Here is a 20,215-nt window from a genome sequence, read left to right on the forward strand (position 1 = left end):
GTTGTGCTGGTTTGCCATGTATAATTCTATGTATATGTTTGATGACAATTCTGATGAAGAAATCCCTACCCAACAAGCTATTCAGGAAAGCTTACAAGAGAGGCATAAAATTGAAACAAGTGGCTGTGCAACAGAGGCTGAAAGGTAATAAGTTATTGCTTCTATTTTGGGTTTTGGCATTATTGTAAGCATGTGGTAACCTTTCTTTCCTTTGTGACTCCCTACGTTGGATTGCTCTGACCTTGTCTCGTGGGTACTGGAAACCATTGGTAGCTCACTTGGTCTGAGTTCTCCATGAAAAAGTATTCCTGTTTCCTTGAAAATACGGGAATGTATGAACCTTTCAGATGATGTGTTACATCAATATCTAAAGGAGTACAAGGCTTTATAAAGAAGATAAGTAGGTGATGTAAAATTAGATTAATATGGTAGCTTCCCCTCATCTTAGTATTTAATTTTTTATGTGAAAAATTCAATATTTATGGTGTCAGGGGAAGACCAGCAAAAAACTGTTTTAATGTGATAAACCCTGACAAAATTCATGTAACTTAGAGAAATCTAACATGTAGTCTAGACTTGAGTATTTAAATTAAGGTATAATTATATCCTGAACTTCACATTAATTTTTACTTCTCACTCTATTCTTGTTCTGTTTGTGCAGTTTCCAGTCTACTGCAAGTGAAGAACATGGAAAGATAATTGCAGCAATTCAGACAGTTAAGTATAAATATTCCACACTAAGCCTGTACTCCTGGGAATTGCTGAGCAATGCCTACATTTGAGGTGTTTGATCACCTGATTTAAGTGCAGGTTTTTTTATATAGTCTTGGGAAGAATAAGACAACTAAAACCAGGACATCCAAACTAACTTACTAGATAGGATCATGGTAATGGGATGGGTTCCAGTGTCACCCTTTTCAGAAATTCCAGTGCTTCATCTCCTGAAATTAGGGGAAAATTCCAGGCCTTTCTTTTAAAATAAGCAGTTTTGAAGTATAAATTGATTAGTCAATTTTTCACTTTGCAAGATATGCAGATTAAAAAGCTTTCTCTACCTGCAAAGTGTTCCAATACTGTTCCTTAACTGCAAAACTTTAGTGTATTCCAATATGAGATGCAATATTGCTCATGAGAGGATTGTGCTTGAAATATTTTAATAATGTTATTGTAAGTAAGTTTTTTTCCATGTGTAATTCAAAACGCTTTGGGAGTCAATGTTGATCATTGATTGTTCCATTCATGTAAACTTTCCTCTGAGAAAAAATTGCTCTGACAAAGCAGGTTGTTTATTCCAGATACAATGATGGGATAAATGGCACTCAATGTATTAGTTGCCTGAATTTTGTCTTATGGTTAGTAATGGGATATGTGTCTGTCTTAAAACACCACAGGCCAAGAAGAGGCCTTGAAGAAGTTGGTGAAGCACAGTTCTGCCTTTGAAGAAGCAGATGAGCAAGGCTGGCTTCCTGTGCATGAAGCTGCAGCACAGCTAAATAAGAACATCCTTGAAATAACTATGAAAGGTACAGAGTCCTCCTGGTTTTCCACCAAAAAGTTTTTACAAAAGTGAGTTTAATCAATCACCCATATTCAAATGTGTTCTGCTGTTCTGCATTCCAGCCTCCCATGCCGGTACGTGGGAACAGACCACTCTAAAAGGGGAAACACCTCTGCTGGTGGCAGTAAGGAACTGCTTTGTGGACAACGTCTGCTTGCTCCTGATCAATGGCTGCAATCCCAACGTTAAGAATGAAGAGGGAGATTCTCCTTTACTTATAGGTGAATACCTTATTTAGGGGTGGAGAGGTGAGGGAGTTAGGTGAGATCATACGTACACATTTTAGGGTTTAATTTGACTTATTATTAAAATATTTTGCTATAAGAAGGAAAAATTTTCATCTCAGCATTGAATGTGTCTGCCCTTGTCTGTTTTTCTTAGATGATATCAGGGCTTCAAATAAGTTGTCTGTTCCAAGTTAGGGTCTGTCACCACAAAGTTCTTTACTTTATTTATTAATTGAAGTTTTCCCATAAACATGGAAGTAGGAGAAGTAAAATATCTTTCCATGAAGTCTGATCCATTTTGGAGAGCTCCAGATGCCTACTGTCTTTTATTCCTCAGTTGCAAAGAGTTTGAAGTTCAGGTTGAACATACATTTTTCCCCCAATGAATCAATTAGCTTTCTCCATGAAGTGCAGAGGGTCATCCTCTGCTTTCCTTGGCATCATTTATACAGTGGTGCCAGGCAACCAGGTCCTTCTTCATGCTATTACTGCCCTGCATGTCTGCAGGCATAAAACATTCCTATTCTCTGCCCAACATGGTATTTCTTCCATTGCATCAGCCTCTCTTTCTCCAAAACCCATGATAATGGCTTTTGATTTTCAAAAAGTGAAGCAAACCAGCCTCATTTATCTGCAGTATGGAGAGCACAAAACAGTGTTTGGCCCTCCTTAGACCTTGCTGGCACAAATCCAAGCATACAAGTGAAGAAGCCAAAATTCTCAGTTGAGTTCTCTTTAATGTTTTGTAATTGAGGAATAGGGTCCCATACCCAGGACCACTCTGTGTGGATGCCACTTCAATTGGATCATGCACAAGAACTGTAATTCTTGATTTGCAAAGAACCGAATTTTGCCAAAATGTTTTTCGAAAGTGTACTGTGTTCATTCCATTTACTTCCCTCAGTTTGGGCTATGATGCCATAATTCTTACTGAATCCTAGCCAAAAAAAATGGAAGTGTATTCTCATTATCTGAGTTCCAAAGGAGCACTATAAGTTTCTTGGATTAACCTGTACATTTTTCAGTATTGGAAGAGGGTTTTTTTCAAAACTGTTGTTAAAGAAAAAGAGCCTACCAACCATCTATAGGACCCCCAGTTTATCCCTGTGAAATGGTTGAAGCTTCTAGTCAGGGCCACCTGCTTACAAAAGATGTAGAGAATTCCTAGACATTTTTGAAGTGCACAATATTAAAATGCATCATCCCATAAGATGGGGATGTATGGGATTTATTTAAAGCTGCTGTGTAGGTTCCAGATAATGGCACATCACAGCTCATATCACAGGATGCTGTCAGGGTACTTCAAGCAGCTGTGGCATATGAAGCTTCTCAGCCTAATCTGTCTTGATGAAGGACACTTGCTACCCTGCACAGCCTGGAAGATCAAAGAGAGAAGGAGGGAAAGGTGTTGCTTATTCATTCCATTCCCTGGAGCCAATGCAAATTTCTCTTTTAAGATCCTTACCGACTCAACAGTTCAGGTTTATTAAGCTAAGAAGGTATATGACACAATGATTTTAAACTTTGTTTCATACTGTAGTAACTGCTTATGAAGTTTAAATGGAGCTCTGCTGACAGCTCCTGACTCCACCAAGGCCCTGGATGTGGCCTCCATCTAGTGGTAAGGAAAGCTGTGTTCTGTTCCATCACCAAACACAACAGAGGATTACAGAGAGAGATTACCATAACATGGTTTACTTTTATGGTTAGTGCTGTCCTGGAAGCAAAGAACAGACTTGTTGGTAAGTTAAACCTTTCAGTGTAGGGTGACGTTTCTCAGTGTATAAAGAGCACTGCAGGAACAGCTTTCCTGGGCTGCCACATTGCAGAAGCCACAGTGTGTGGAATAGCATTAATAACATTCTGTCTGATGCTTTGCTTGTTGTGCTACAGCAATTAAACAGGATTCCTATGAGATTGCCTCCTTGTTGATAAGATGTGGTGCCAAAGTGGATTTGCAGTGTGTCCACAAGAGAACTGCTCTACACGAGGCAGCCAGACTGGGCAGGAAGGATCTGGTAGAGCTTCTCCTTCATTCTGGAGCAGATCCTGACCCTCGCAGTGGATATGGGCTCACACCTCTAGCACTGGCTGCACAGATGGGACACACAGAAATTATGGAGCTCTTACTGCAAAAAGGTAAGGTAATATAGGATCTAACAGGGAGAGAAGGCTTAGGGTGGGGGTCTGTCATCAGGGTTATAAATGATGGGATGTAGTAAAGAATGCAGAGCCAGATTCTCCTCAGTGATGCCCAATAACAGGTCAAGAGGCAATGGGCACCAACTGAAACCTGGCAAATTCTGTCTTGGGAGGGTGGCTGAACACTGGGACAGGTCATGCGGATTTGTGGAATCTCCTTCCTTGGAGACACTAAAACCCTGACTGGATGCTGTCCTGGGCAACCTGCTGTTGCTGACCCTGCTTGAGCACAAGGCTGGACTGGACATTCTCCAGAGATCCTTTCCAACCTCAACTACTCTGTGGTTCTGTTTTTAGTAACATGTACCTTCAGTGGTGGTGTTCTTCAAGTGAATAGAAATTGGGAGCCACACATGCAGTACTGAAATGTTTAAAGCCCAAATGGGACAAAGCGAGTCCTCGTCCCAACAGAGAAAAGTATTCCTGAATGCAGAGGCAAAAAATTGTTCTTATCTCAGTACCCGTATACATAGGCTAAAGTATTTAGTCTATTTACATACATTTTTATTAGTCTTCTGCAAGTTCTGTGATTGGATTAAAACTGATTATTGTAAGATATGCCTTTAGAAACAGCAGCAGAAATAACTCGCCTTACTAAAGAATATTAAGTGCTATCTGCACCAAGAGGGTTGTTGTGATGTAGTTAAGTAAAGGCCTGATAAAAATAACATTTTATAAGGTTAAAATAATATATAAATATTTTATTTCACAAATATTTTATATTTGTAATTGTTTTTAAATGCTCTATTGTTTTCTCATGTGGACAGGTCACCTTAGGGAAGGCCTGACAACATTTATTGTGGGGAATTTTACATGGTGGTTCAGCAGCACTGGATTGCATGAACTTTTTGATACTGAATTCTCTCATATTTACAGTTCTATCTGTCTGGTCTTTGTAAAGTAAAAGATTTGAAGAGCATTCTATGTAAGCCAAAAAGCAATTGTTTGGATGAATAAGAACCAAACCACTTGCTGGTCCAGTTCTAGCAGCAATTCTTACCATGTAATTGTATTCAAAGCAATTTGGACCATCTTGTTCCCAGGATTACATAAACACATCTAAAATCAAGGATCCAACATGAAGGTTTGTTCCCACATTGGTTTTATTTGGTGAAGAATAAAATTCCCAATACCCATCACTGGAGGGTTGGAGACATTCATTACGGCTGGGTGTGTACAGTGACTCCTCTGAAAATCCTCACTGCTTCTTTCCAGGTGCAGATGTTCTTTCACAGGCAATGGATTGTGCTTCTGTATTATTTGAAGCAGCAGGAGGAGGAAATCCAGATTCTGTGAGTCTTTTACTAGAATATGGGGCTGATGCCAATGTACCAAAGCACTCGGGTCATTTGCCAATCCACAGAGCTGCATATAGAGGACACTTTCTGTGAGTTAATATACTTAAAAATCAAATAATAATGATACCAGAAATATTAATTTTGCTAATCCTATCTCATTCAAAGCCGGCAGCAAATCTGAAGTTTTGTACAAGGAATTGTTTTTGACTGTGTAAATATACCATTCTATGTCTGAATGTAAGAGACCAGTCAGTATAAAATCACTTTATCCTAAACATTTTAATCCCTGTAGTATTTCCCTACTTGTCACAAATAAGAACACTATCCAGGCTGATGTTGAGGTTCTTGGGATGTCCTCACTCTCTTTTGGTCTGTGTCTCATTTCCATCCTATTGCAGCAAGGTGAATATACCAAATAGGCAAATAAAGTTAGGGAATAAGAGTTATCCTTATTTAAAAGACAGTAAGGTTACTGGAAGATATTTTAGCTAAAATCACAACCAGTAAGTGAGAAACAAAAATCTGAGGATTCTTAATTCCTATGGTAATATTTTAAATGTATTAAGTTACATTTAAACTTAAATGTATATATTCCATTTTAGATTATATCTATTCATGTTAAAATATAGTATATTCTATTAATTACCTAATTCCTACAGGTTAAGCAATAATATTGTGCTCTTGACATTTAGGAAAAGCTTCTATTGAAAAGGAAACCTCTAGCAAGGAATGGGGTTGTTAATGAAATAAATATATATATATATATATATATAAATGGAATATAGATTAGTATTTTTATTCTATTATAGTATAATAGAATAATATTTTATGTATAGCAGGTGTTAAGTCAGTATCCATTGAAATGTAATTGTTAGCAATTCAAGTCAATACTTGTCAAGGTACTGATTTAGTAGATTAAGATGATTTTTACAGTCATGATGAATTCTGAAGTCCAGCAACACAGAGAAATTCCAAGGTGAATTAAGTGAAGCAATATGTTTAAGGACCTGAGATTCTTCTTTTTTTTTTAATTTTTCAGAGCCCTAAAATATTTAGTTCCAGTTACTGATTTTGCTGCCATTAAAGAAAGTGGGATAAGTCCAGTTCACTCAGCAGCAGCGGGAGCACATCCACAGTGCCTTGAGTTTCTCCTCAAGTCTGGGTTTGATGCCAATTTTATGCTGGATCAGCGAGTTCGCAAAGGCTACGATGACCACCGCAAATCAGCCCTGTATTTTGCTGTGTCCAACGGGGATCTCTGTTCCACACGGCTGCTGCTGAACGCCGGAGCCCTGACAAACCAGGATCCCATCAACTGTCTGCAAATCGCCCTGAGGATGGGCAATTACGAGTTAATGAACCTGCTGCTCCGCCACGGGGCCAACGTGAATTACTTCTGCAGAGTGAACACCACGCACTTCCCCTCGGCGCTGCAGTACGCCCTGAAGGACGAGGTCATGCTGAGGATGCTGCTCAACTACGGGTACAACGTGCAGCGCTGCTTCGACTGCCCCGGGGGAAACCACTGCCACTCGCAGTATGTCACTGACGGCTGGACCTCCACTGTCATCAAAGACACGATGGTGAGTGCAGCACACGGCTCCGTGTGCTGTGCTGCTACCAGTATCCCTCCTAAAACTGAATGAAAAGGGACGTAGTGCAGCGTCAGAAAAGGAAGGTTTGAAACTGTAAGGCAGTTTATACATAAAGATAGGAATAGACAGGGCTTTAAAATCGAATAGATGTTGCCATGAGGCCTGCTTCATGGCAGAAAATGATTGCAAACTGTATTTGTGATCTGTGAAAAAATAGCTTATGATATCTAATGACCACTATGGCACTGGTTTTCCAGAGCAGTCTTGTCCATGCCGTGAGAGCAGGGACTTGCAGGCTGGCTCCCTGCCCTGTCCTGTACCGTAACACCAACACTGGAAGGCTGTTCTAAACACCCTGGAGCTGGCAGGATAAGCACTGAGCAGCAGTTAACAAGCCTGGACCAACCTAAAGAGGGACCTGGAGACACCCATCAGTGTCATTGAGTAGCAGTTTGTAAAGTCCATTTGAAACTAATAAACCCTTCTTTAACCTAAAGATAAAGGGCTAAGGGGTGCACTGGGCTGGTGGATCCCCCTGTTCAGCATGCTAGGACAGGAGTCTAAATTCCCCTTAGGTATTTGTAGCACTTTTTTTTAAGCATTTAGGTACCAAATATACAGTTGCTTAAGTTTATTTTTGGATCTAGTACAAAATAAGCATCTCTCAGATTTTCAGATTCTACTGGTGAGGCTTAATGTGACAGCCTCTGAAGCCCCTTGAGTGACAGAACACTCGTTCTGCCTTGGCTTCTCCTCAAGTTATTCAGTTGCTCTTGTCCTGCATAGACAGAAATCATTTGCAGCAGTACTGAATAGTATCCCATTAAACATTCTCTTTCTCTCAGTTCTGTGAAGTGATAACCTTGTCCTGGCTGAAGCACCTGTCTGGGAAGGTAGTGCGAGTGATGTTAGACTACGTTGATCACGTCAAGATCTGCTGGAAGCTTGAAGCAGTTCTCAAAGAACAGAAACTCTGGCCAGACATCCATTTCATTTTAAGTAAGTATCTGTTTACATTTGAAATGAAAACAAGCTGTTTGGGGATTGGGGCCTTTTTGCTGGTAGTCTTTTAATTTGCATTCTCATTTCTAGCAAATCCTCGCTCTCTGAAGCATCTCTGTCGTCTGAAGATCCGGGAATGCATGGGCCGGCTGCGGCTCCGCTGTCCTGTCTTCATGACCTTCCTTCCACTGCCAAACTGCCTGAAAGACTACATACTGTACAAGGAATATGACCTTTATGGACAGGAAAACTTCACAGGAATCTACAACCTCAGCTGTACATAAGTATTAGCTCTATATTTTGAAGGGAATGTTATCATGGATAAGACTGTTGTGCAGCTGCTTTTTTCTTTGGGGATTTTATCTCCTATGTGTATTAAGGAATGCCAGCATTCCCCTCTCACCCCCTGAAGAAACTAGGGAGAACCCCAAAATGTAAGTATTGGTGATCCCATTCTGTGTATCTCCTGGAATATGACCTACCTGAGAGTTGTGGCAACAGTATTTTAAATGCCTACTGTGACATGTTGAGGAAGTGTAAAATGCAGGGCTGCAATCCTTGTGTTACTGCTCAGTTAAACCCTGCTGTATCAGATAACCCTACCCCCACTGCAGGGTTAAACCCAGGGTTTAGTAAAAGGTCAGGGATTTAACTAAAACCAGGAAGGGACGTAGTTCTTTTTTCTCTTGTACTTCCTCTTCTTTTGACAAGAAGTAGTTTTTATTTGTGAGGTTCTACAGTGACCTTCTGAAGAGCAGCTCAAGTAGATTTTTTTTTTTTTTTGGTCACCCTATCAAGCAATCCCACATTCTAGGGAATGTAATGGGATTAAGCTACAGAAACCTCTGCTTATCCCAGCAGCTCGTGTGACATACCAGTGTTTCAACAGGGCAGCACTGCTGAAAGCTGTTAGTTCTGCAGCTCATGCTCAGGGGCTGGTACCTCTCATCCACCATGGACTTTGATTACTCTCTCTCTAGAACTAGGCTTTCCTTTTACAGTGCTGGCCAAAGCCATGCTTGCAATTTTTGGAGTTTCTCTCCACAGAGTTGCAGCTTAAGCTTTCGGAGCACTGTTATTTTAGGAAGTCTGACAGAAGTATTAGGAATACCTATAGCACACCTGTTCTTTCTAGCAGTACTGCAAATGTCAGTTCATATTTTAGAAAAAAAAAGAAGTTCATCAACACATTTGGCATTAGTAGTATTTATTCCTTCATTATCAAGTAAGCATATATTTTTTTTTCTAGTTATACATGCATCTTTATCACGGAAGTTACAGAATTCAAAAGTCTGCTTTTCCCCAGAAAAATCTACAAACCTTATAAAATACAAATTTAACCATAATGTAGTTATGACCCATGGCTTTTTACATGGTGCTTATCATATAGTAACCTACTGAAGCCCGTGAAAGTGAGTCCAGTACCCAGGTTGGTGCTGTGCTGTTCCCATAACACCAGCTCTGCAGGGCCTGTCACTGTCCTGTGTGACAGCCCCACCACAGGCACTGCACAGCCCCTGCCATGGCTCCTCCTCAGCTTCAGTCTTGGATTGTTGCAAAAATAAGTTATCAGCATTCCCGAGTATAACAACTTCCTCTGAGGTTATCTGGCAATATGTATGGAAATGGAGAGAACTGAGCTACACTTGATGACAGAGGGAGATAACTGCATGTTAGAGCTTTGTTTAATGGAAGGGAACACGTCCTGTCACCAGCAATGGTACTTCCTGAAAGTCAGTATTGTGAGAAATGCAGGAGGCTTTTGCATCAGTACAAGTCCCACCCAGAAAGTTACGAGAGTTAAGCTTTTATTTAATCTACAAAATGCTGACTGGAGCCCTGGCACAATAGGGTTACTGTCCATGTTTCCAAGATTAAGACACAACAATCAGAGTTGACATAAATATGCCATTGGTGGTTTTTAATACAGCTATTCAGGGAAAATGTGCAAGTCAGTCTCAAACATTGCAAAAATCACTTACACTTCACCAGAACAGGACCAATCCAGAACATCATTGTAAGAATTTGACCACTCCACTCTATTATAAAAATGACCAGAAAGATTGTACAAAGTCCTTGTCTTGCAATACAAAGTTCATTAGGAATACAAGTGCATTCACAATGACACACTGACTTATTCTTGTCATGACAACTTAGATACCACTGTGGCAAAGGAAAAAAGAAAAGCAACTTAGTGCTTGATTAAAAAGAAAAGCCTTGGAGACTAATTACCTTGCAAGAATTTTTGTAATATAGATCAAGAGAAATAATATAAAATATCAGCTTTTGCTGTCAGACTAGACAATATCTCTATTAAATTCACTAAGCAGTGGCAGGTTTTCTTTCTCTACGTGACTTATTTCTGAAATAACAAGAGACTATATCGTTAACATAGTTCTCTCCATTGGCTCTTCCCAAATTCTGTGCAACTACTTAATCAGAATTTACCTTAAAACATAAACACAGTCAAATTTACCTCTTTATATCAATGTACATAAATTATAGCTTCATAAATCGCTTCAGCTGTTTCAGGATTTTCAGCTCTGAGTTTACATCCATATAAAGAGAAAATCTGACAACTTTATAAGGGGAAATGTTCCTTAACCCTGAAATATTACTTTACTGTTAGATAGCAAATTGTCTTGATACAATTTCAAACCTAAACAGATTAAGGAAGCAAGACTATGACATTCAAATGACTTTACTTGCTTGTAAGCACTTATACATGGTTAAGTCGTACATGACTTTGCCCTTGTGCTCTGCTTTAGACTTGGCCACATCTACCAGAGCCCACAGAGGAGTGCCAGGGATTATCTATAATGCAATAAAATGCACACCCATAAGCACACTTGATATGTTTTATATACATGCCATTACATACATAAAGAATGTATGTAGCTTGAAACAGCTGACAGCAAGACTTGCTTGTTCTGCAGCATGAAAACCTATAGAGTTACAAGGTTAACATCCCCTCACCTAAGGGCTAAAATTGTGGCAGGAACTATGAGGCTGCAATTAGCAACATAACAAGTTAATCCTGAACACCTCTGCCAATCAGTACCTGCACAAAGTCACTTCAAAATCATGGACTTGAAAGAATGTTTTCAGGAGTGACTAAAATAATAGTGGATGCACATGAAGCAAACTACAGCTTCAGGTGGAAGTACCTGTAAGATCAGCCTTTGAGTAAAAGGCAATAGGAAATAATAAACAGGAGAAATAAATTACAGGAGAGGAAATCAACCAGTAATTTAGTCACAATAATAAAATACTCAGGTGGTGAAATCCTACCACAGCAGTTCCCAGCAGAACACAAGGTGTTCCCACTAAAAGTCATGTTCTCAAGGAAAATACTAAGCATTCTGATTTCTTTTTTTAATTAACAAAACTGTTTTCTAATGAAGTAGTTCTAGACCTCATAGAAAGAAAAGGTACCAAATAGTTCTTTATTTTGGGAAGGAGACTGTGGATAATAACTCAGCAGCGATTTTTGCCTTGAGATAATTCTAATTACAGAGCTGTGTGATCCTTCCCTTGGGCAAAGCTCTCACCCCCCTCATAACTCAATGCACCATTCCCATCTGACTTCCTCCCCTCTGCTGACCTTCTTGCTCATTTTATACCAGTGAAACTCCCCTAAATAAGCAAAAAAAATAACCCCCTCATTTCATTCATGAAGATCAATCTGTTTTCTTTAACTACTCTCTTCAATCATGTCCCCTTCTTCTAGTGGTTAAAATGAAAATCATCCAACACAAGTGCAATGCACCTCACTCCTATGCTGTCTGTTTTAGAAAACTAACAGCAATGGGAAACTACATTTCAGGCAACGGAAAGCCTGAAAATCAAATGGAATAATTCCAATCATGTATTGCTGAATCTGAAAAATCCCATACGGTGGTGAATTCACCTGCCACTTTATTTGCTTTTCTTCCTCATCTTTGCAGATTTAGATCTAAAATTGTAATAGTAGGTTTCAAGAAAAAATACAGTAATTCCATTTTCTGACATTTCTTCAATAAGGCTAATGCAGAACAGGCTACACATCAGAAATGCTCTGTCATGAGACTGCTCATCTATTACCTGTCCTCCCTCTGGAGCCTGGGCTACTGCAGCTCAAGTGCTTAACACAATCCTTCCCTGACCAGATGAGGACTGGCTTCTAGACACTGGAGATCACTGATTTCATAGTCTTCCTGTGCTGTTTCTAAACTACTTCATCTTCAGCATGTACTTGAGAAAGATACAAGTCATAGCAGCAACCTTGAGCTGCCCTGTGATATTATTTGATAGAAAACAGAAATATCAGTAAATAAAAACAAACGAAACCCCCAAACTAATGAAACATGAACCGGAATAATTTGGAGAGACAAACTGGCTGCACTGCACTCTCTCTAAGCCTTGATTTATGCCCAAAATGGGAAAAATTTGGATTTGCAGCCTCTGTACATTTTTGTAGGGAAGAATTAATATAGTCTCTTAAGGATACTAGATACGAAATAAAAATGCCACTCTCTTAAAAGAAGCCTCAGACTGGTGTGGTCCATGTGACTGTGTGGTAGCCAAATCTGGCCACAGGGCAATACCATTTGGCCTCACTGGGCAACAGCCAAAGCAGGTATTTCTGCAAGTGTCTGGCTGCTCTGGGGCTGAAAAATGCGCTGGAACAGGGCCTGGGAATTAACTTGGGAAGGGAACCTGGAGGCTCTTTGCTGCTCAGCTTCCCCCTCAAGCCAGGGGTGCTGTGACCCCTGTACTGTCACAGGTACTGGGACCCCTTCGGTGACTGCTCCAGCCCCTCCCTGGGCTGTGGTGCCACCAACATCTGCCGGGAGCTGCTCCAACTCCTGCTTGTCTGCTCGTCCTGCTGCAAGGACAGGCACTGCCGCCCTTCTCTCCTGTCTCAGGAGTGATGAGTGAACTCCTGCACACACAGTCACAGCTCCAGCACCAAGGGCAGGAGGAGCTGCTTTAGCCAGTGCAGGGCACTCCAGTGTGCAAGGAGAGCCCTCTGTGCACCTACAGATGTGACCTGAGATTCCTCACTGACTTCATCAGCACTGAGCAGCTCCAGCTATGAAGGGCTGGGCCATCACCAGCTGCTGAGGAGATACTCTGAAAATTGCTTCCATTCCTGAACACCAGAAATGCCCTGCAATGAACTGTAAACCATTCATAACTGTTATATTATAACTTGGACTATAAGTATATTCTTCTCTCTCTACATATCCTGTTATCTTCATGCCACTATTAGAGAGCTATCTATCTTCTGTTCCACTGGATTTTAATATTTATAGTAATTAGTGCAAAAATAAATATTTCTCTTCAAACAAGTTTTCTCTTCTGGATCAAAAGGTGAATGCACATCTAATACTATACAAAATAAATATTACACAGGGTATGGAATATGGAGTGCAGATTACAAGCTGTAAACAGACACTGCTTTGAAAAATGCTTTCCAGGATTGACTCTGGGATGTAGGATTAGCATCGTCTCTTACTTCAGAAATGGCAAATTCTGTTTGCAAAATCACTTTTTATAGAAAGACTTACAGAGCCATAACTCCTTTGCAGTAGATGTAGTGTACTGGCATCAATGCATTTACATAGGCCGGAGATTTTTCAAATGATGGAATTCCAAATGTTCTTGCAACTCTAAGCATGTTTTATAAAAGTGAACTCAAAGGCTTACAGCTCTTTATTCCAAGTACTGGGGAAAAACCAAGAACATGGCACTTGTGCTACAAGGCTATATACATTACTTCTATAATTTGATGAGGAATGCTTTTCCTCATGCAGCAAAGTTCAACTGCATCTCATCAGCTCTTATCTAGGTCTGACAGTATCTTTTTCTCCTGCTGAAAGAAGTCTTTCAGCATTATATTCACTCCAAAGAGACCCCAATGCAATATCATACAGTGCAAAACGAAACAAAAACGATCCTTCTGTCTAGAACTATTGCACATCTCACTGATGTTAATAAGGATTTTTCTTTCTAAATCTAAGAACAGTTATGTGCAACAAATTGGGTAAAGCTTAGCACTGTCTTATTTGGACATTCACTTCTGTTTCCAGCAAGGTGTTCTCCATAGTGCAGTGTATAGAACGAGTTTCATGTACTGCTGAAGCCCAAGGGGAGTTTTAAGTTTTGCTTCAAAAGCAGTTAATTGCACAGAGAAGTAAGTGGGGAAAAAAACCCACATTTTTTTTCCATACTGCAGAGAAGCCTTGAGAAAACATAAATTTGTAATAAACATGGCAGCATCACCATGTTTCATCTGGCATACGGAAGAGAAATTATACTGACAGGAAAATGGAAATCACTTAACTGAGAAATAAAAATCAAGGCATAATAGGGTCTATATATTGAGAAGTCTTTTCTATAATACAACAGACCCACCACCTACATTTCACTTCTTGTAGAACTTGTGCCTTTTCACCAGATATATCCATGATTCCAATTTCAATGAAGTGGGCAGCCTTAGGCTTCGGATTCTCTCTTCTTCTTTCCATCTTCTCCTAAATCACTGTCTTCCGACTGGCTACTGCTCAGGACTACAAACTGTCCTTCTCCACTGCTCTGGTTGGATCTGCTGGAAGCAGCTATCAACCGGCTCTGCTCCTCCAAGTCCTAATGTGAGGAGAGGGGTTGGGAAATCAGAACAAGAATATTACCCTTAAAGCCATCTGGAATCGACAGAAGGATACCATTATTATGATTTCTAAACTATCAGTGGACAGCTTTGTACAGAAGGAATGAAAAGACTGAATAGGAAACCAAAACATTCACCTTTCAGTAGCTGCACTATTAGAACAGCTCCCAGGTTAACACAGCTGCACCCACAGCCCACAGGGCACAGCAGGCCAGAACAACCATCCTCAGCTACACTGAGAAAGGCAATGGAGCTGGGAAGGGGCTGCAGCACAAGTCTGGTGAGAAACACCTGAAGGAATTGGGGTTACTTAGCCTGGAGAAAAGGAGGCTCGGGTGGGACCTTCTCACTCTCTACAACTGCCTGAAAGGAGGGTGGAGAGCAGTCTCTTCTCCCACGTAACAAGCAATACAATAAGAGGAAATGGCCTTAAGTTGCACCAGGGGAGGTTTAAATTGGATATTAGAGAAAATTTCTTCACCAAAAGCCCTGTCAAGCACTGGAACGGGCTGTCCAGGGCCATGCTGGAATCACCATCCCTGGAGGAGTTTAAAAGTCATGTAGATGTGGCACTAAGGGACATGGGTTAGTGGTGGCTTGGCAGTGCTGGGTTAATGGTTGGCCTTGGTGATCTTAAAGATCTTTTCCAACCTTAGTGATTCTGTGATTCTTGAGCCCATTTCCTCCCTGTGTGACTGAACCCTCGTCAGCAAATGAAACTATTTTGTGTCTGTGATAGGTGTTCCTTCAAGCCCTGCTCTTAAGTATTCTCATAAAGATGTTTTGTCATGCATATCCTCAAGGAGCTCTTTTTAAAAACTACTATACAAAAATATACAAAATCTGCACAGGAAACACTTATGATAATTAACTTCATAATGCTCTATGAACCTGTACTGAAGGGTATGATAGTGGAGCATGGAGTAAAAACTGCAAAAGAAAGGAAACAGAAAAAACCTAATGTTAAGAAATAATGATGAAACTTACCTTTTCAATTTGCTTTTGTTTATTCAGTTCTTTTTGTTGTTTCTCTTTGACTCTCTCGATTTCTTTCTGCTTTTCTGTTGCTTTTCGATCCTGAAGGGCAAAAATGTAAATAAAGTAAGTAACAACTTGACACATTCGATACAGTACTGATTGCTATGAGCTTGCTCAAGACTGTGACATCACTGTTTCGATTATTCTTCTTTTAAAGGACTGGTATGGCTGTTAAAGGTAGCAAGCTAAATCCTATATTGAATATTGTCCCACAGTAGACATTGGTTAGTCTTTTTATTTGAGTTTAAATCCTAGGAAACAAGTCCCTTGCACTACACAACAGTATTAGTGCATCTGTAAGTATCTTGCAGAATGTGTTCTATTACACATATTAAATGTGCCCTCTTCCTTCCATTCACAAGTATACAGAAGAGGAAAAGATTCTTACCAGTTCTGCATGGAAAGCTATCTGTTTGGCCAGTCCAACAGAGTCACAAATCTAAACACAAAACACATAGGAAATAATAAAAAAAGGCTAATCAAAATGCCTCTACAATTAAGCCAGCATCCCCAATTAGATATAACAACACATTAAAGCACTTCCAGGTAGTTAAACTGAGAGGTTTAACTGTTTTTCAGTAAATTAACAAACAAGCCCTTAGACAGCTTGAATGGATCTAACATCTTGGAATCCACGTCAGATTCAAAACTGATACAAGTTATAACCATCAGCAATACCTTTTCCCCTTCATTATTTGATTCAAATATATAGCAGATGGAAGTCTGGCGGCTCTCAGCTCTCCCTCCCGAGGTTCTAAGCACAAATCCAAACAGGCGTTTATTCTCCTGGTGTGTAGCATAGAGAACTACACTGGGCAAAGGGAACTGCCAAGAGGATCAAATGTGGAGAGATTAAAACTGGGTCCAAATATTTTCCAGATGAGGTTTCATGTTAATTATCTTCACTATCATAAATGCACAATCACAGCACAAGAAGTTACAACCTGACCAAACATGTAACTACGGAACACAAACAGGAGATGAGACAGCAAAGGATTAAATTACTCAAAAGACAGGCAAACTTCTAAAAACATACTCCATGTAAGAAATGGGGACCACATTTGCAATGCAAGTCAGTCATCTTCCTAAATGTGGTACATTCCTTTTTTTATTTTCTTTTAATCATTCATACTAGTTACATTTGGGACTAAGCTTCCAATATTTAGTGCCAGGCAAAGGCACTACTTCCCCAAAACCTGCCAGTAGCTCAGCTCTCCTGAACTATGCTGAATTAAGCAAAACAAAACAAAACAAAACAAAACAAAAAAAAAAAAAAGGAAAGAAAAACCCCAAACCAAACAAACCACATCCCCTCGTCACTTTGTTACATGAAAACTATTTTGCATTCCTATTCCTAAAAGAGAGTGGACTTCAAATGTATCTTTTTAAGACTTACCAAAGGATAAATTTTAGAATTCTGAAAGCCCCTACTCCAGCTGTTATAAACTGATAGGACCAGTTTTTCCTAACCTTAGATGTTTGCATTTAGCACAGGGGATGTGCCCTCAGTCGATGTATCTCACCTCATCTCTTAAGATGAGATTACAGCTTTGGGGCACTTTTGAACTTAAAGTCACAAAGGTAAAGAAAGAAAAAAGTCCTACTTGAAACATCAAGACATTTTCGTGTCCTTAAAATTTCCTTTCATGGAAATTAAAGTCATTCAGAGGCTCCAAAAAAATGGAATGTTTTCAAAAATGCAAAGAAATTAAATGACAGACCATAAATTGTGCATAAAGAGGGGGAGGGGGAACAGTTTTGAAATATGAAAAATAAAGACTGCTATTACTGAAGAATTAAGCTGGCCTTATTTGATACCCTGACAAGAATTCCACTTATTCCTTTCAAGTGCATTTTTATAATGCATTAGAAAAAAAAAGAGACCAAACCAGAAACCATTCAACACCCTCAATGTAGTTATGCATTACAACCAAAAACCCCAAACAAAACAAAACAAAACACCAGACAAACCCTTTTGGACTTCAGAACTAATGTGACTCCAACCTTTATGTTCTCTCTTTACTATTTTACCCTCTCAGATCACGGGGGGAAGGGGTTTCAAAAGCCAAACTGACCTACTGAAATCACTCTCCTTAAATCCGATTAGCAAGTGTTTTTCTCTCTATTTTTACATGTCTGCATTAGTCTCCTAATTTCAGTGGAAATTTGGCTGGAAATCTCATGCTATCAGTGATTTTTGCTATCATGTAATAATATTTTTAAAGTAGAAGAATTACATTGCTGGGTATTAATCTTAAAATGTAAAGTTACTTACTCGTAGTCTTGTAACTTGTGTCTGTGGATCAATTAACCTAAAAATTTGGTTTTAAAGACAAACCAGAAAGTAAATTTTACCAAAGTGAAAGAAGATCATTCTGTAAATAAACATGAGTAGAAGTCAGGAAGCAAAACTTACTTTAAACAGTCACAGGTGACTAACAAATGTGATTCTGTCATCCTGAAAACATTGTGGATGGCACGAGCTGCAAGGATTTGACGCATTGTTTCATAAACAACATCTGGGCTTTCATCAGACTTCACTTCCATGGAGCCAAGAAATCTTACAATAAATAACTGATGAAGAATTGAATCTAAGGAAAAAGAAAAGTACTGAAAAAAGCAAACTCCATTTTGGGTTTTCCCTTCAAAACCCAAGCTGGACTGCAGTCAGGGAAACTCCAAACTTCTCCTAAAAAGAGGAGTGCTCATACTCAGCAATTAGAGGTACAGTTACCAAACAGCACACCACACATCTTCTCATTTGGTTTAATGAATACAAAAGATGCAATGAATTATTTTTACAACAGATTTTCAGACAGTATAATGATTTCGCTCGACTGGTCAAATACATTGCAATGTAACTAAACATTCTAAAATTGGTGTTAAATTAGAAGAGAGAAACTAGAGATGAAAACAGACAATTAATTTCAAATTCTATTTTTATTTTGCTGTGAAATAAAACTGTTGTTTTACCTTCTGTTTCAGATTTTGAGCCTCCAGATTCACCAAAAGGATTTGTGCGTCTATTAAAAAATGAAAACATTAAACCAGGAGTCAGATTACAGGAACCACTCATGGATAATGTAGTAGTCTCATGCTGTGTCAAACACCAACATGTAATGATTTCAGAAACTTGTAATCTGGAGGAATATGAATCTGGAGTGTGGTGAATCACCAGAACAGGCAATTTAATCAGGAGTGAGCCATAAACTGCTGTATTTGAGGGCCCACATTATGGAACAAATATCAGATATTGTTGTCCTGTTGCTGCCATAGAAAGTTTTGCTCACATGGTATTTTTTTTTATATTTGAATTAAGCCCAAATCAAAACCTTGTTAATATTTGGAAAGGTGTAGTTTTAGGGGATGAAATTTCACAGAACAGCTTGAGGAAGCACAACCAAAAGCTGGTCCTTTCAGAACTCTGTAGGAGCACCCACTTCTCATCACTGTCTCAAGGTGTTGAATTTCTTACTGAAGAGAAGTCACTGGGTTTGTTTCAAATGCAGCTTTCTGAAAACATCACTGGGGTTTTACTCCTAGAGGGTCAAGAGAAATGTGGCTATTTCTGGCTCTCAAAGACAGAATTGCCATCGGTTACAAAGAAAAGTGAAAATACTCTAGGCTTCCAAGTTTCATTTTTCAAAAGCACTAAAGTAATGCTGAAAAGAGCACAGGAAATGGGGACATTTTATTTATTGTAAAGAGGATATCATCCTTTTTCTTTGCCTAAATGATAGCTCAAAAGCTATTGGCAAGGGTTCAATAAACTTCAAATTAGGTTTTATCTGGGAGTAATGAAGGTGTGACCTCTCAATAGTGTTCTAACCATAAATTCCAGAACTAAGAGAAAAAAAATGTTCTAAATAGAACTCTGAAGTCAAGGTGTTGCTACAATGTTTAGATAACATGGATTCAATCAAGAACCTTCCCATTAAATTGACTTGGGTAAATACACTAAAGGCAAAATCTTTCTATAAGGATCTTCTACCACTCAGATTTTTCTTGTCATTTAAGATTAAACTGCAATAGTAAAAGCAAAATCTCACAGGATCTCTCAAAAGGCAAAAATAAAATGTGAATACTTGTCATCAGTATTAGAAATGAAGGAAAGTATTTTTATTTTTTTAATAATTAATATTTCTAAAGTAGCATGTTGCCTATCTGTACAAACACTGCAGTGTTTCATTGAAAGTGGTGGTTAATTGAAAATGCTGAGTACAACTCTATCATTTCTGCTACAAAAAACATGGTTTTCTAGAAAGAATTGTAACTGATGACATGAACATATAATTTTAACTCATGTCATTCAAGTTTCAAGTATTTTTCTAGAGGGCAGGGAATATAACACATTATAGTGACTAGAATCTCATTTCAGCTCTTTGGCATTTTTTTGTTGTTGTTAAGAGCAGCTGGATCTGCAAACACATTTTCTTAATATCTGAATTTTGTAGATATAGTTCCAGAAATGTAGTGCAGATTTACAGGTCTTACGTTTGTAATAAATCTCCCACTCAAAAATAATTACAAGTGGAGAAACTGCGCTTATGTTTTGGGATGAATTCTTAGATAATTTTAACTTGTCTGTCTATGAAATCACTCCAGAAGCCTAGATCATTTTCACTCACCTTTCAGGTTAAGAG

General features: G+C 39.1%; 2 protein-coding genes across 4 annotated transcripts in view; one reads left to right on the forward strand and one right to left on the reverse strand.

The window, feature by feature from the left end:
- On the forward strand, positions 1–20,187 carry ASB14 (ankyrin repeat and SOCS box containing 14). 3 transcript variants are annotated; one of them, XR_001877629.1, is made up of 10 exons: positions 1–144; positions 662–717; positions 1,392–1,523; positions 1,621–1,779; positions 3,679–3,924; positions 5,203–5,374; positions 6,325–6,868; positions 7,726–7,879; positions 7,973–8,316; positions 18,558–20,187. XR_001877629.1 is itself a non-coding variant. In XM_017832383.1 (9 exons), exons 1-9 carry the CDS (start codon positions 17–19, stop codon positions 8,164–8,166), a joined length of 1,785 nt encoding a protein of 594 aa, XP_017687872.1. In that variant the 5' UTR covers positions 1–16; the 3' UTR covers positions 8,167–9,185. The 3 variants fall into 3 exon arrangements, 2 of the variants coding, with proteins under 2 accessions (XP_017687872.1, XP_017687873.1); XM_017832383.1 differs by lacking the exon at positions 18,558–20,187 and having other exon boundaries at positions 7,973–9,185; XM_017832384.1 differs by lacking the exons at positions 1–144; positions 662–717; positions 1,392–1,523; positions 1,621–1,779; positions 18,558–20,187 and having other exon boundaries at positions 3,817–3,924; positions 5,203–5,279; positions 7,973–9,185.
- Positions 9,777–20,215, reverse strand: part of APPL1 (adaptor protein, phosphotyrosine interacting with PH domain and leucine zipper 1) — a 26,001-nt gene continuing 15,562 nt past the window's right edge. Inside the window, exons 16-22 of the mRNA XM_017832382.1 lie at positions 18,546–18,595; positions 17,989–18,163; positions 17,848–17,884; positions 16,251–16,397; positions 15,961–16,011; positions 15,522–15,611; positions 9,777–14,512 (exon numbers count right to left, since the gene is read on the reverse strand). Of these exons, the coding sequence (XP_017687871.1) occupies positions 14,363–14,512; positions 15,522–15,611; positions 15,961–16,011; positions 16,251–16,397; positions 17,848–17,884; positions 17,989–18,163; positions 18,546–18,595 (700 nt within the window). The 3' untranslated portion in view covers positions 9,777–14,362. The remainder of the gene's footprint in view (positions 14,513–15,521; positions 15,612–15,960; positions 16,012–16,250; positions 16,398–17,847; positions 17,885–17,988; positions 18,164–18,545; positions 18,596–20,215) is intronic.

Source organism: Lepidothrix coronata, unplaced genomic scaffold, assembly GCF_001604755.1.
Source record: "Lepidothrix coronata isolate B3197 unplaced genomic scaffold, Lepidothrix_coronata-1.0 Scaffold202, whole genome shotgun sequence".
Lineage (NCBI taxonomy): Eukaryota > Metazoa > Chordata > Aves > Passeriformes > Pipridae > Lepidothrix > Lepidothrix coronata.